At 44.2% G+C, this 17,463-nt stretch overlaps 1 protein-coding gene across 6 annotated transcripts in view; it reads right to left on the bottom strand.

Moving 5' to 3' along the window:
- The window catches only part of smyd3 (SET and MYND domain containing 3), a 112,454-nt gene that overhangs the window by 26,019 nt on the left and 68,972 nt on the right, over positions 1–17,463 (bottom strand). For 5 of the 6 annotated variants that reach the window (XR_009787440.1, XR_009787441.1, XM_061765824.1 and 2 more), the window contains exons 7-10: positions 6,932–7,034; positions 6,712–6,822; positions 2,142–2,229; positions 1,788–1,962 (exon numbers count right to left, since the gene is read on the bottom strand). Coding sequence is in view for 4 of the 6 variants with exons in the window: in XM_061765824.1 (XP_061621808.1) it covers positions 1,788–1,962; positions 2,142–2,229; positions 6,712–6,822; positions 6,932–7,034 (477 nt within the window). In the remaining 2 variants the exon portion in view is untranslated. The remainder of the gene's footprint in view (positions 1–1,787; positions 1,963–2,141; positions 2,230–6,711; positions 6,823–6,931; positions 7,035–17,463) is intronic. The other variant, XM_061765827.1, reaches the window with a different exon arrangement.

The raw sequence follows: 17,463 nt of genomic DNA, 5'->3' as shown, positions 1-17,463 counted from the left end.
GGGAGAATTTGCATAATTGGTGGCTGACTAAATACTTTTTTGCCCCACTAGCAGTGTCTTCAGATGACTATAGTTCAATTGAGGTGTTGTGTCACTGTCTAAAAAAGATAAATAACTGGATGAGCCAAAAATGTGTTCAATTAAACCACAACAAAACTGACAGAATTGTTTTTGGCAATGAAGAAAAGAGGATTGCTGTTAGTAAATACATGGAGTCACTCTCTTTAAAAACCAAAGACCAAGTCCGAAACCTTGGTGTACTGATAGATTCCGACCTGACTTTCAACAGTCATATCAAATCAATTACTAAAACTGCCCTCTACTATCTGAAGAACATATCCAGAGTGAAGGCTTGCATGTGCCAAGCAGACCAGAAGAAGCTCATCCATGCTTTTATCTCAAGTTGACTTGACTATTGTTATGGTCTTCTGACTGGACTCCCCAAAAAAGAGCATTAAACAGCTGCAGCTCATTCAGAATGCTGCAGCTCGGGTTCTGACCAGAACAGAGGTCAGAGCATATCACTCCAATTCTAAAGTTTTTACACTGGCTCCCAGTCAGCTTTTGAATAGATTTTAAAGTTCTGCTGCTGGTCTATAAGTCACTAAATGGTTTAGGTCCTGAATACATGAAAGAAATGCTAATGGAATATAAACCCAGTAGGGCTCTGAGATCGACAGACTCAAATAGTGGAGCACAGAGTCCAAAGCAAACATGGTGAAGCAGCATTTAGCTATGATGCTGCACACAAATGGAATAGGTTGCCAACAGAAGTGACGTCAGCTCCAGGTGAATGTTTTTAAGTCCAGGTTAAAAACACTTCTTTTTTCTCAGGCTTTATAAATCATTTCAACCTTTAAATATTTTTTTGCACTGTACGCTGTTTTAATTGTACTTTTATTTGTTTCCCACTTTGTTTAAAAGTTTATAAGCTATTTTTGTCTTTGTTTTTAAATGATTTGAATCATGTAAAGCACATTGAGTTACCTTGTGTATGAAATGCGCTATATAAATAAATTTGCTTTGCTTTATCGCACTGCCTTCTGTCTCTTATTTTTAAGACAGCTTGGATTTTACAATTTATTTAATTTTATTTTCCTTTGTTTTTTTCTTAACAAATGCTACCAAAGGAGGTAACTGTGATGGAAAAAGAGAAAAATGTGACAACAACCACAGAACCGGAAATATACAACATGGCTAAAGTTGTAGTCCTGGTAATAAAGCAATGGGGTGTACAGCTACGTTTAAGTGAGCTGCATCTAATCTTTATATGACGTGATTAAAAACATTGCCTGCACAGTTAAGAAATATCATGACAGTGTGACCCTGGAACTGACATTTTTTTATATATTCATTATTTTTTTGGGAGACAAATATTCTAAATACAAAATAAATTGGGAACAACAAGCACTATGCTCAACTCCTATTTACGTACACAGTATACTGCTTCAGTTTCTTGAAGAAGAAAAAAAATCTCAAAATTTAATTACACCATTACTTCTTGACACACCAATCTTATAATTTATTGGGCTGTTTTGTTAACGTCACATTTAAGTGTGGTGTTCATTTCGGTCAGTGATTGTAGTCTGCATTAAAGATTCCATTTATCAGTGATTATTGTTATTATGCCTTTTTTTCTTTTTCTTTTTTTTTTCTCCAGACATGTCTTTCTTCTGGCTTCAGTTGAAATGGCCTCAAGTATTTTTTAGAACATCATTGGTATGAAAGAAGATTTTAGTTTTTAGCACTGGGGTGGTAATAAAACACACACTTGCACGCACACATACTTGTAAACTGGAAGTGTCCGCTCCCCATGTCTTGTCGCTTCCTCCCAGTGACCGAGGTGAATGGTGGAATCCAGAGCCATATCGGTCAATCTGAGTTTATAGAGGTTTTCATCGGGCACGTCAGAACCCTCAATTGATAACAGACGTGTGCAACCCTCCAGGAGCGTTTGCCAATCTGAGGAGTAATTTGAGAAAGTATTTGCTGAATTGCATGGAATATGTTTTCATTCAAGCATCCAGCTATTTGCAATAAAAACAATTTTCTGAGGGTAACAACACTTTCTCCACATTGTGAGAGAGAAGCCAAACTTATCTGAAAGGAATTGTCTATCAATTTCTGTTGATGAAGGATACCTGAGGCTGCCTTCAGTCCTTCCAATTTTGGTAAAGCCTCCATAAACTTGTACCATGTTGCCTGTTCACCTGACTGCATGAGTGTGTCCTGGAAAAGAGAGGGGACAACTCCTGCAGGATGAGTTTACATTGACCAGAATAAAGACGAAAAAATTGTGAAATGAGGGTAAATACTGTACATGTATTTTCAAGTCAAGAGACTCAATTATTCAGTTTGTTAGCAATCTAGTTAAATAATGAGCAAGCTGTGAATAGGCCTGTCACGATAATTACTATATCAACTTATTGTTCGGTAAATAAAATAGAAACAATAGTTTTTCCGGACCCGATAAATTGTCATTGTTGTGGTCAAGGAGAGTTGGATGGCCGTGTCTGTGTCATTAGCCGCTAGTGGGCTCGTGGAACGCCGGCGGACCAGTGTTAGCTCCCTTCAATCCTCCACAACCTTGCTCCATGTGCAGGGCGTAGGAGACAACACTTAAGGGAACGTTAACAGTTTATTATGTTCGCGAGCACTCAAGCCAACAAGCTCGCCCGTAAGCTAACAAGCTAGCGAGCTAAGAAGCTAAACAGCTTGCTCCACCGCGACGTCATTTAAAACGTCAGTGCGTCGCTCCGAGTTGTTGTGTGTGTTAAGGCTTCTTTATACTCGCGCGGACAGCGACCGCGCTGACGTCACTGCGGCTGTCCTGCGCGGAATTTGCCTTTATACTTGAGCGCAACCCACGCACGCAGTTTTGAAAATGTACTGCAGTTCACCAAGTCGGGGGTGTCGCTACGGCTGTTATTGGCTCGGACACCACAGGGTGGAGTTTCCTCTGCATTTTTTTGGCCATTCCCGGTAGCCGTTTTTCCTTTCCTTTCAGTAACAAGGATTCAAGCAACAACAATGGCGACCGTGGAACAGTGTCTGCTAGAACAAATGGACTTAGATGACCAGATGATAAGTTTAATTATGCTGCAAAATCGAACGAGAAGGCGACGGCGTAGATGCTATTTAGAAGCAAGGGGCACGCTGAGTACGTCATCACAGCATGTGACTAAAACGGACCAATCATGAGAGATGATCTCCGCGGTGATCGACGCGCAGCAACAATTTTTGCCGTGTGTGCGTCAAGCTATGCAGAGGGTCCGTGCGGACCAATTCGTTGGTCACGTGATGCAATGCAGACGCTGTCGGCCGCGCGAGCGTGGGAGTGTAAAGAGGCCTTAAGTCCCCATTTAACACACACACGGGAGAGTTAACTGATTATCATGCTTGCGAGCCCACGAGCTAACTAACTAGCAACCTAAGGAGCTAAACAGCTCGCTCCCCCGTCAGCGCTTCGCTCAGAGTTGTTGTCTGTTAGTCCCCAATTCACACTAATACGTGAACAGTTAACTGTTTATTAAGCATAAACTCAGCTGCACACGTTATTCAGCCAATTAATGTATATTTGATTGACAGGTGAAGGGCTTGTCTCCAGCGCATTCAGTGAACCAACCACAGTCTTGCAGCTCAAGGGCAGGCCTTATTTTTCATGATTTCAGAGGCATAAAAAAAAAACAACGATATCATTTAGCGTGTTAGTTTGGGGAAAAATATTTTGTCCTAAAAATGTGTTATCGTGACAGGCCTAGCTGTTGAGTTTGTCAAAAGAAGATGCAAACTATGACAGATTATACTTGTAGCTACCAAGCCAGGAACTACCATAAATTCTAATGAATCCTCAAGGAAAATTTCCCAACGCCAAACCAATATTTCTCTTTTAACACAAACAATTGCATGTTCATGGAGCTGCAAGGATGTCAAAGGTTGGTTTCACTCATCTGAAACCTTGAAAGCCTGCACCAATAACGTTAAACTGCAAAAAGCTATTTTACAAGCACTACGGCTTACTGTATTTTATGTACACACATGCACACAGAAACACGCACAGACACAGACACACACACAAAAATGCACCGCGCGCATATAAAGACAAGGTTTGATGTTAACTCTGGGTCACAACCCAGCAGCCTGCCATCATCATCAGAAGATTAAAGAGTGGCGGAACGACAAAAGGCTGTCGCGGAATGTTGTGGGCAGAACAAAGCCAGATTAAATCAAGTCTGAGGGTGCACACAGGAATATGAAAATACTTTAAAGTGCATGTATGTTTCAGTACAAAAGACAACAACGCAAGTGGAAAAGTGCCAGCGTCAGAGGAAGCGCTAGAAAGAGAAAACTTGAACTTACAAAAAGAGACTGCAAGACACTGTAATAAAAGGGTGGAACGGATCAAGATAGATGGAAAAGAAAAATGCAGGTGAAAGACCTGTTTTTGTTTTTTTTCCAGGGGGCAATCAGTCAGAAGAGGAGCAGGTGGCGAGAGAGGGTGGTGAGTAAAGAGTGACAGAGAGGAAGCAAGCAGGAGACACCATAAAATGAGAATGTTCTGCTCTGATACACTCGGATAAGAGTAACAGCAACTGTGTTTTTTTTTTCTGCACCAAACTCATCCAGGTATCCATCTAAGGACTTTGCCTTGTGCACTTGAAATGGAAAAGGGTCTTCACCAAACTTATCAAAACAGGATACATCCATTTATCCATCCAAAATGAACGTTATAGAGCTGGAGCCTATCCAAGCTGATTTGGGGTAAGGAGGTGTGCACCCTGGACTGGTCGCCAGTCAATTGCAGGGCTCATATAACTGATATAAAAAGTCTACACACCTCCTTTCAAATGCCAGGTTTTATATGTTTTATTTTATGTGTGGATGAGGTGGCCTCCCCCACACGCAGCATCAGCACTGCGGCGCTCCAAGGTTGTGTCCTCTCTCCGCTACTCTTCTCTCTCTACACAAACGACTGCACCTCAACACACCCGGCTGTCAAACTCCTGAAGTTTGCAGATGACACCGCTGTCATCGGCCTCATCAAGGACGGTGACGAGTCTGCATATCAACAGGAAGTGGAGCGGATGGAGCTGTGGTGCAGCCGACACAACCTGGAGCTGAACACGCTCAAGACTGTAGAGATGATCGTGGACTTCAGAAGGCATCCTTCGCCACAGCTGCCTCTCACGCTGTCCAGCTGCCTTGTGTCAACCGTCGAGACCTTCAAGTTCCTGGGAATTACAGTCTCTCAGGACCTGAAGTGGGCGACCAACATCAACTCCGTCCTCAAAAAGGCCCAGCAGAGAATGTACTTCCTGCGGCTTCTGAGAAAGCACGGCCTGCCACATGAGCTGCTGAGGCGGACACAGCGGTCATCGAATCAGTAAGTGTCTGGTTTGGTGCTGCTACAAAAAAGGACAAACTCCGACTGCAACGGACAATCAAAACTGCTGAAAGGATTGTCGGTACCCCGCTACCCACCCTTGAGGACTTGCACGCTGCCAGAACTAAGACAAGAGCGTGTAAAATCCTCTCGGGCACTCCACATCCCGGTCACCAGCTCTTCCAGCTCCTTCCCTCAGGTAGGCGCTACCGATCAATGCAAACTAGAACTAGCAGACATTCCAACAGCTTCTTCCCTCTTGCAATCAACTTCTTAAATACCTAACCTACAATTCCATTACAACATGCTGGCAATTTTTTTGTCTTGAGTTTGTTGTCACATTTTTGTGGGGCCAATTATACATTACTCATGCACTCACTGTAGTAGTCTCGCCACGCTGCACTATTTGCATATCTGTTGTTGACCAATACTGGCCACTCATGCCAGAGTAGCATCTGCTCCATTTGCACACTGACTGAGGAGTATCTGCAACATTTGCACAATCAACATTGTCCCAGATTATCGCACTACTTGTCACTTTAAACTGCATACATTCCTTTAAGTCTCGGCGCCCTTTGCACAATGGTCATTGCACCGGACTATTGCAATATTAGTCTTTCGAACTGCTCTAAGTGCTAGAGGACTCTGGATCTTTTTGCACAATTGTCAAAAAAAAAAACGGCATTACCAGATAACTAGCAACCCTTTATTGATTAGTGACTGTTTTTTGTCAATGTCTTTATGTCTCCAAAGTGTTCTCTGTCAATTGACTGTCTGTTGTCGTACTAGAGAGGCTCCAACTACCTGAGGCAAATTCCTTGTGTGTTGTTTGGACATACATGGCAAATAAAGATGATTCTGATTCTGATGATAATGGCGGAACAAGTTTTGAAATGACAATTCTTTTTTTTTTTTGTAGTTTAAAATTTTTTTTTTTAATGGGGAACCCTTTGTATCACATTGAGGAGCCCCGGGCTGTGGGCCTCTTCATGTTAGTTCGGAACTAACCAAAGTGTATGCTAATTGACCTGTTTGTGTGCCTTTTTTCCTAATGAGAATCGTTAAAGAATTGAATCGTTAAGTAGTATCGGAAATGGAATAGGAATTGGAAAAATCTTATCAATTCCCATCCCTATTCACACCCATGGACAATTGAATGTGTCAAATGACATCTGCAAATATGTGTTTCTAACAGACCATTTCATGCCATATATAAAGAACTGCAGTACAACAGTTCTTATGTAACGCGATAGATACTTTTGCCCACTTCCAGTTGACACGACAGAAGACGTGTACAGTGTGTACAATGTGGTGCTTTAATGTCTTACTGTGTCTTGGGAGTCACATTTCTGGCAGCGGCATGTGAAATGGTACTGGTCCTCCAGCTGTTTCTGACGCTGTTCCGTCAATGACAAAGTCTCTATGTAGCTAATTGTTAGCTAAACACAGAAAATAACACATTTAATTCAAGGTCATACTGTATATATTCTTCATTGCAGAACTCAGACTCTGTGGAATATGCAAGTGTTTTTGTGTTCTTGCTCGTACCTCCTCTGCAGGTTTGATATCCCGAACAGCTCTTAGGTGTAGCTTTGTTCCTTCAAACACCATCACACAATTTGGCCTGCAGTCATGGTTTAGCAGCGATAAACTGAGGTGACATGATGACAGGTAAGGGGGAAGTTCCACAGGGTGGGAGTGGGGAGGCAAAGAGTGTGGAAAGATGGTTTGAGCGGGGAGGTAGGAGATGATAAGTCATGTGGTCATGGAAATAGAAGGCAGTTGAGACATTTCAGTAAAGCCATGGCTTAGAGGCACTGCGGCCATCTAAGCATAGGAAAATTGTGTTGTTCCAATCTCTGCACCCACTGAATTCTCTATCCTTGAAGGGGATTTATTTACGAGCAATAGAAAAAGTTTAGTTCTTTGTTACGATTTTTGTGTGTGGGTGGACTCTCTGGCTTCCTCCCACAGTAAAAATAGGTAAATGTTAATTTCACTGAAGATTTTATGTGTAAATGTCAGTGTAAACAGTTCCATGAGTCAGTCCTTTGATTGACAGATGATCAAGCTAACATACACCCCGGCCATCCCCTCTCTGGGAAAATAGAAACATTTACACATATCGGATATGCAACATGGCAGGGTAAGCAGGAAAAACAACAACAAAAAACATACGACAGAGTCCGACCTAGGCCTTAATCATATGTGGATAAAAATCAGGTATTAAATGGTTATGTTCCAATGTATCTTTAGTATAAACAGATTGGATACAAGATTTAGTTCTGAATGAAAATTTCTCCAAATAAGAACAAGAACAATGGATATGGTATTAATAAATTTCTTATTCAGAAGAATGCATTATCAGAGGCTACTATGGAGGCAGTGGTAGTTTGTGAGGCTGAAGAAATACCACTTTCAGTCCTTAAAGTAATAATAAAGTTAGATAAGATCAAGTGCAACGTGTACCACAATAGCGCATCTCGCCGACACAAGGTAATGTATCCATGTTAGCTAATCGCTAAGGCCTAACATCTCTAGGTAGAACATATTGTAATGCCCCAGCAAGTGTTCACGGATAGACACAGGCACCAGTGCAGTTTCAATCGCTTTAATGAAGGGTTTGGGGGGGAAAAAAACAACAACACAGTAATAAGCACATTGATACACCTGATGTTGACGGTCACAACTCACACCAAGTCACTCACAGACTGGCTAATGGGTTAGCCAGTTAACAACCAGCCAACTCAACACTCTCATTCGCTGACGCCCACATCACTCACCAGGCCAGGCCCCACCTTTAAATGCCATACAAACTCAAAAGTCACAGATACTACAGCAGAATGGGAGGAATTTGTCTTTATGGTCTTGGGCCTTCCTCTCTTTCAGAACTCCTTTTACTGTATGCTCTGAGATCCTCTGGCTCTGGCCTTTTAATCATTACAAAAGTCAGGACACGCACTCATGGCGAGTCATCGTTTCAGTTTTACAGCCCCTGTTTGTGGAACAGCCTGCCAGGGCTTCAGACAAAGTTATTGTTGTATGTGTGTGCCTATCTGTGTCCTTGTGGAAAGGTGGTGGGGATGTTGATTTTAATTCATATAAAGTACTTGTATGTATGAAAAGTGCTATACAATAAGTTTGATTGATTAATGGCAACTAATAATAAATAATACCTTCACATGGACGTATTACTGTGTTTAAGGATGCAAAATAAATTTAATTCGATTACTAGATTAATTTGTGGGGTAATTGGTAAATACTCCATCCATCCATACATCCATTTTCTGAGCCGCTTCTCCTCACTGGGGTCGCGGGCGTGCTGTAGCCTATCCCAGCTATCATCGGGCAGGAGGCGGGGTACACCCTGAACTGGTTGCCAGCCAATCGCAGGGCACATATAAACAAACAACCACTCACATTCACCTACACCTACAGGCAATTTAGAGTTTCAATTAACCTATCATGCATGTTTTTGGGATGTGGGCAAACCGGAGTGCCCGGAAAACCCACGCAGGCACGGGGAGAACATGCAAACTCCACACAGGCGGGGCCGGGGATTGAATCCCGGTCCTCAGAACTGTGAGGCAGACGCTCTAACCAGTAGTCCTCCGTGCCGCTTGGTAAATACTCTATTACAAAAATATTTGATAGCTGCAACTTTACAGTCATCGCAACAGTCACAATTGTTTATAGTGGTATCTAAGGTAGAGCCTAAATGAGCCTATACAGTACCCTGTCAGTGATAGACTGACATACACATACTGTACCGCTATCCAAACAACACACAGTAACTAAAAAGTATAGTGAGAGCTCAAACATGCACAGACAGAAGGGAAATGATGGGCAGAGGCAGCCTGTGAAGTGTGCTTATGTCAGGTGGAATGTGCCCAATCTTTCCCATAAACCTCAATAGAATTTCCTGTTTAAAAACTTTAATAATGAGTAATGAGCTGGTATGTTTTTGTTTGTTTTCCTAACTACAATTTTTTTTGCAAGGCTCCCTCAGTATGTAGCGCTCATGGTGGCACTGGCTAACTGGAAGTAGTTGTGACTGTAGCAGCGTGGTGAGTGGACAGTTAAGTCCATTTATTGGGTGTATAAATGTCCAGTATAAGGGCAAGTCTCAATAAAAGTGGACTGACCTTTAATGTAGATCTATTTCCACTTCTATGACAAGCTGCTCTTGTTTTATTAGCCATTTAATCCTGCATGCAGCCATAATGTCACTAAATTCACTGGGTGGAGAACACAGGATGCAACAACTCATTTAGACAAGGTTAACCGAGGTAAAGATGGTCCTGTTTTAATTGTTTTCACTAAAAACAAACTATAAATTGTGTTTTCAGGCATTTATGTGTTGGGTATATCCACTTCTTGGTCCATGATTCTGATTGATGGTACAAGGCTGACGGCTCAAATGATCCATGAAGTCAATAAACAATTTGATGAAATGCACACAAATACACATTTGGGACAAAATGAGTGCTATGCTTCTCCCATAACAAATGTCACTCTTTATTTTTCTGTCAATTAGAACACAACCAAGCCAAGAGACGACAACCCCATTTCTGTCAAAACAAATGCTTATTTCCCAAATGCATATTCACATTTCAAAACAGTGTCAACATTAAAAAAATAAATAAAAAAAACTTGATTTACTGTCTAAGGAGTTTTTACACAGCTTCTTTATGATGTCATGATTTAATTAAATTATTAAAAGCCCGCTGCCTTTGTTCTACAATGTACAACACTGGCACTCCAGGTTGAATATCAACAAAGAATCAAGGCCACCACACAATGCTTTTAACTGATGGAGCGGCATCTCATTAGCATACTAATTAGATTAATTAACTAAACAGCAATAAATGTTAATGTCTGCTGGCATTCACTGAAACTAACTGTTGCTTAACATGCTGGACAGAGAGCTACAGTAAACACTACAAAAGGCTTCCTGAGATATATGTCATGAGCTGCCCTGGAGTTCTATTCTTGGAGCCTGGGTGGCGCTTTACTCTGGCCAATCATGGACCCAGCAACCCCGGATGCGCTAACACATGCACTCACCCTCCAAGGCGCCCACATAGGGCGACAGGACAAAGCTCTTCAAGAAATCATGGAATCTTTACACGCCCTTACGCAACAAGTCTCCCTCCTTTCTTCGAAGATGCAATCCGACCAACCCCCAGTAAGTACTCCTTCCGAGCCCGCAGCCTCCAAGCCACCCCGCCTCATGTCCCTCCGCCCGAGCCCTACTCCGGGGACCTAGGTAGATGTAGCCAGTTTCTCCTCAATTGCTCCCTAGTTTTCAACCTTCAACCGTACAGTTATCCCACTGAATAATCCAAGGTCGCATTTGTCACTAACCTCCTCCGCAAAAAAGCACCCAAATGGTCCACCGTGTAATGGCACAACTCCTCCTCGGGACTCCAGTCATTCGATTCTTCACACAAGGAATTTGTCTCCGGTAGTTGGAGCTGCTCTAGTAGGACAACTGACAGTCAATTGACAAAGAACACTTTTGAGACATAAAGACATTGAGAAAAACATTCAGAGTGACTGCTCTCTGCTATGCCCTCTGGTAAACCACCACAATCTGCCACACCAGTTGACCTCTCCCGAGTCCCCGAAGATGATCACGATCTCTCTCCAGTGTTCAGTAAAGACCTGGCCATTTCTCTACCCCCCCCCCCACCGCCCTTACGACGGCGCAATAAATCTCCTGCCGGGAGCACCTCTTCCCTCCAGCCGTCTCTTCAATCTCTCCCGATGGAGGACGACATCTGTGATTCTCTGGCTTCTGGACTCATTCACCCTTCCTCGTCTCTGGTTGGGGCCGAAAAGAAACACCACTCTCCGCCCAAGCAGTGACTACCGTGGACTCAATGATATCACCATAAAAAACAAATTACCACTACCCCTCATCGACCAGTCATTCGAACCCCTCTGCGATGCCCAGATATTCACCAAATTGGACCTACAAAATGCCTACCACCTCATCCGTATCGGAGAGGGGGATGAATGGAAGACCGCTTTCAATACCCCCCTCGGACACTTTGAATATTTGGTCATGCCATTCAGATTAACCAACGCCCCCGCAGTCTTCCAAGCACTCATCAACGACGTCCTCCATGATATGTTAAACCGATTAGTTTTTGTGTACCTGGACAACGTCCTAATTTTCTCTCGCTCCCCTGAAGAACACCGCACTCATGTACACCAAGTCCTCCAGTGCCTCCTCGAAAACCGTCTGTAGGTCAAACCGGAAAAATGCGAATTCCACCTACCCTCCGTACATTTTTTAGGCTACATCATTGCCAAAGGATAGTTGCAACCAGACCATGCCAAAATCCAAGCAATCATTGACTGGCCCATTCCCACTACCCAGAAAGAACTTTGTTTCCTTAAATTTGCAAACTTCTACCGACGCTTCATCCGCAATTACAGCAAGGTCGCACTTCCCCTCACAAGCCTGACATCCACCAGCACCCTGGCAGCATCCCAAGCTTTCAGCCAACTCAAAACACTTTTCACCAGTGCTCCCATCCTACGCCAACCAGACCCCTCCCCTCAGTTCGTGGTGGTGATTGACGCCTCGGACACTGTGGCAGGAGCAGTCCTTTCGCAGTGGGACCCCACGTCCCAGAAACTTCATCCCTGTGCCTTTTTCTCCCATCACCTGCCTCCTGCCGGGAAGAATTATGACGTTGGCAACCGAGAGCTGCTGGCCATAATTTGGGCATTAGAGGAATGGAGGCACTGGCTGGAGGGGACTGAAATACCGTTTATCATCTGGACTGATAACATTAATTTTTCTTACCTCTTTTCCGCCAAACGCCTTAACTCCCGACAAGCTCGCTGTGCTCTATTCCTGAGCCAATTAAATTTCAGCCTCTCCTTCAGACCTGGATCCCGCAACAGCAAACCTGACACCCTATCCCGCATATACTCACCCCCCTCCAGCCCTGCAGAACACGAGACTATCCTCCCTTCCTCCTGCTTCGTTGGTGCTGCCACATGGAAAATACAACCCCAATTCCAATGAAGTTGGGACGTTGTTTTAAACAAATAAAAACAGAATACAATGATTTGCAAATCACGTTCAACCTATATTTAATTGAATACACTACAAAGACAAGATATTTAATGTTAAAAACGATAAACTTTGTTTTAGCAAATAATCATTGACTTGGAATTTTCTGGCTGCAACACGTTCCAAAAAAGCTGGCACAGGTGGCAAAAAAGACTGAGAAAGATGAGGAATGCTCAAACACCTGTTTGGAACATCCCACAGGTGAACAGGCTAATTGGTAACAGGTGGGTGCCATGATTCGGTATAAAAGGAGCTTCCCTGAATTGCTCAGTCATTCACAAGCAAAGATGGGGCGAGGTTCCCCTCTTTGTGTACAAGTGCGTGAGAAAATAGTTGAACAGTTTAAGGACAAAGTTCCTCAACGTACAACTGCAAGGAATTTAGGGATTTCATCATCTACGGTCCATAATATCATCAACAGGTTCAGAGAATCTGGAGAAATCACTGCATATAAGCGGCAAGGCCAAAAACCAACACTGAATGCTCGTGACCTTCCATCCCTCAGGCGGCACTGCATCAAACACCAACATCAATGTGTAAAGGATATCACCACATGGGCTCAGGAACACTTCAGAAAACCAATCTCAGTAAATACAGTTTGGCGCTACATCCATAAGTGCAACTTGAAACTCTACTATGCAAAGCAAAAGCCATTTATCACCAACACCCAGAATCACCGCTGGCTTCTCTGGGCCCGAGCTCATCTAAGATGGACTGATGCAAAGTCGAAAAGTGTTCTGTAGTCCGACGAGTCCACATTTCTAATTGTTTTTGGAAATTGTGGACGTTGTGTCCTCCGGGCCAAAAAGGAAAAGAACCACCTCGACTTTTATGGACGCAAAGTTCAAAAGCTAGCATCTGTGATGCTATGGGGCTGTGTTAGTGCCAATGGCATTGGTAACTTACACATCTGTAAAGGCACCATTAATGCTGCAAGGTACGTACAGGTTTTGGAGAAACGTATGCTGCCATCCAAGCAACGTCTTTTTCATGGACGCCCCCTTATTTCAGCAAGACAATGGTAAACCACATTCTGCACGTGTTACAACAGCGTGGCTTTGTAGTAAAAGAGTGCAGGTACTAGACTGGCCTGCCTGCAGTCCAGCCCTGTTTCCCATTGAAAATGTGTGGCGCATTATGAAGCGTAAAATACAACAACGGAGACCCCGGACTGTTGAACCGCTGAAGGTGTACATGAAGCAAGAATGGGACAGAATTCCACCTACAAAGCTTCAACAATTAGTGTCCTCAGTTCCCAAACGTTTATTGAATGTTGTTCAAAGAAAAGGTGATGTAACACAGTGGTAAACATGACCCTGTCCCAGCTTTTTTTGGAACGTGTTGCAGCCATAAAATTCGAAGTTAATGATTATTTGCTAAAAACAATAAAGTTTGAACATTAAATATCTTGTCTTTGTAGTGTATTCAATTAAATAAAGGTTGAACATGATTTGTAAATAATTGTATTGTTTTTATTTATGTTTAACACAACGTTCCAACTTCATTGGAATTGGGGTTGTAGAACAAATTGTCAAACGCACTCAAAAGACTCACTCTGACCCCAAGACCGGACCTCCGAAGCATCTATTCGTACCCGATTCCACACGCTCTGACACCCTTCAGTGGGCCCACAACTCCAAGCTCACGTGTCATCCCGGAATCACCCGCAATATCCAATTCACTCAGCAACATTTCTGGTGGCCCAGCCTGGTCAAAGACACCCGGGAATTCGTTCAAGCCTGCTCTGTCTGCGCCCGAGGGAAGTCATCACACCTGCCTCCAGCTGGTCTGCTGCGCCCTTTACCCATCCTGAGCCGCCACTTGTCCCACATCGCTTTAGACTCACCCAGGGAAGCCTGGCAGGACGTCAGGAGGTGTCCGTTGAGAGGGGGGTACTGTCATGAGCTGCCCTGCAGTACTATTGTTGGAGCCTGGGTGGCGCTTTGCGCCCTCTCTCTCCCCTCCCCTCTTTCTTTCCAGCACCTTTCTCGGCCGCACACCTGTCACCAATAAGCCCTCGTTACCACCTGCATTTAAGCCTGCCTGATCCTGGAAATCCTCGCCAGAGTATTGCAGCTTCTCCAGCGGTACAACGGCTCCCCAGTTTCCACGCAAGCTATGCAATTCCTTCTCATCGTTCTGACCTCCGTGTTTTTCTTGTCCTCAGTGTTTCCTCCATGTCCCTCGCCAACTGGATTTCGGCCACCATGCCGCCAAGCCAGCTGCCTGGCTTGGCGGCATCACTTGTCCTCATCACTACCTGCCACGCATTCTCTGCCTCAACAACCTGCCAGTGCACCTCAAGGACCATCTCCATTTCCCTTTTCAATAAACTGTTCATCACAACCTATCCGCCTCCGCCTGCTCTTTGGTCCAGTCTCCAGCCGTTCGTGACAGTATATTATTTTTGAGAAGAGGTAGTTTACTATTGTCGTAGTAAGTTAAATGCCAGTGGAAGCTTATCAGAGCTTTTGTTTGACATTTAAAAGTCAGAGATACCAGAGGTTAAACTTGGACACTTTCTTTATGGTATTGAAACATCTGTAACCAGTTAAAATACTGTAGCTCCAGGGGCATGAAGACATTCAACAACCAGTGCAATGCACAGACCTCCGCCAAGGTTCGACTGTTTATTAAAGTGAAAAAAATTTAGGGACCATCATATTTGTGTTTTGTCCGTCTCTACGATAGAAGGCCATATCTTTAAGAATAACAGAAAATGTACTGTTTTGTTCTTCTGGGATGGTGTTAGATGTCAGAGGATCCTGGACTGATGCATTGGTTTGACTGCTAATTATTAGCAGTCTATTATGTGGTTCAGAGAATGATGTAATAGGTTATAGTATAGTATACTGTAGAGAGGGTTACTTTACTTCCTGGGCCATGGCAGGACAGTCTCACTAACCCCTTTCACATTGCCTTTTTAAGATGACATTTAACAATGTTTTCTTAGTTCACTGTTCTGTTAAACTGCATTGACACGGAATGCGGTGGGGGGGGTGAAGCTATGGAGTTAAAATCCCACCAGTCCGAGCAGCAACAGAGGTGGGATGCCGCTTATGTAAAAGGGAATGCCGAGACTGGAGTGTGAACACATAACCCTCTTTCACATAGAAATACCGCAAATTTGGCACGGCATTCCCCTAATCAGAAACTGAAATGTGTTACAATATCACTGAGGGATGTTGGATCGCTGTGTGAAAGTACACATAGTTGGGCAATATCCTGGTGAGGCTGGGGTCAGTGTAAAAAGCAAATCAAACAAAAGGAGAAAAAAAAATTCCATCGACTCTTCCGCCAAAATGCTAAGATGTTGTTCATTGTAGAGCTGACAACAACTTGATTTGGGCTTCAATTTTCAGAAGGAAAGTTCTCCTAGTTTGTTTGAAATATGAATTGTTTTGGCTATGCTCATTCACTTTTAATTTGGACGCCTCCAGAGGTTTTTGTTCAAATAAAACTACATCAGTGAAGACACTTTAACATTACAGACTAGACTATAGACAATACAATAAATAACTATCCCACAAACAAGCCTTACTAGGAAAAAGCAATTGTTACTTATTATTATCAATTGTTTGTTAGCTGTCTAACTGCTAGTGAGTCTGGTTGACACGCCTCTGCAACATCACGTGGATATTGGGGACAGTGCCTCTGGATTGGCAGAGTGGGGTGGTGGTACGCCTTTTTTAAGAGGGTGCGTTCCAACTACAGGGGGATCACACACCTCAGCCTCCCTGGTAAGGTCCATTCAGGGGTGCTGGAGAGGAGGGTCCATCGGGAATTCGACTCTCAGATTCAGGAGGAGCAGTGTGGTTTTCATCCTGGCCGTGGAACAGTGGACCAGCTCTACACCCTCGGCAGGGTCCTTGAGGATGCATGGTAGTTCGCCCAACTAGTAACGGGAGTATGGGGTGCCGAACCCCTGATACGGGCTGTTCGGACCCTGTACGAACAGTGTCAGAGTTTGGTCCACGTAAATCGGACTCATTTTCGGTGAGGGTTGGACGCCGCCAAGGGTGCCCTTTGTCACCGATTCTGTTGATAACTTTCATGGACAGGATTTCTCGGTGCAGCCGAGGCGTAGAGGGTGTCCAGTTTGGTGGCCTCAGTATTGCACCTTTGCTTTTTGCAGATGATGTGGTTCTGTTGGCTTCATCAAGCAGAGATCTCCAACTCTCACTGGAGCGGTTCGCAGCAGAGTGTAAAGTAGCTGGGATGAGTTCAGCACCTCCAAATCTGAGACCATGGTCCTCAGTCAGAAAAGGATGGAGTGCCCTCTCCAGGTTGGGGATGAGATCCTTCCCCAAGTGGAGGAGTTCAATTATCTTGGGGTCTTGTTCACGAGTGAAGGAAGAATGGAGCAGGAGAGCAACAGGCAGATCGGTGCAGCATCTGCAGTGATGCGTACTTTGTATCTGTCCGTTGTGGTGAAGAAGGAGCTAAGCTGAAAGGCGAAGCTCTTGATTCACCGGTCGATCTACGTTCTTACCCTCACCTGTGGTCACAAGCTGTGGGTTGTGACTGAAAGAACAAGATCCAGGATACAAGCGGCTGAAATGAGTTTCCTCCGCAGGGTGTCCAGGAGATAGGGTGAGAAGCTCTGTCATCGGGGAGGGGCTCAGAGTAGAGCCGCTGCTACTGGGCATTGAGAGGAGCCAGATGAGGTGGCTCGGGCATCTGTGCCTTCAGGGCGCCTCCCTAGTGAGGTGTTCCAGGCACGTCCCAGGAGACCCTGGGGACGACCCAGGATACGCTGGAGAGACTACGTCTCTCGGCTTGCCTGGGAAACGCCTCGGCATCCCCTCGGAAAAGGTGAAGGAAGTGGTTGGGGAGAGGGAAGTCTGGGCGTCCCTGCTAAAGCTACTGTCCCCGCGACCCAACCTTGTATAAACGGAAGAAAATGGATGGATGGATGTTCTGTTAGCATCATCGGTGCTTTTTCAGGATATGCAAGTATTTTGCAAACAGATTTTAGGCATACACC

Source organism: Phyllopteryx taeniolatus, chromosome 2, assembly GCF_024500385.1.
Source record: "Phyllopteryx taeniolatus isolate TA_2022b chromosome 2, UOR_Ptae_1.2, whole genome shotgun sequence".
Taxonomy (NCBI): domain Eukaryota; kingdom Metazoa; phylum Chordata; class Actinopteri; order Syngnathiformes; family Syngnathidae; genus Phyllopteryx; species Phyllopteryx taeniolatus.
The sequence above is the reverse complement of the archived record's forward strand: the minus strand, read 5'-3'. Positions and strand labels throughout refer to the sequence as shown.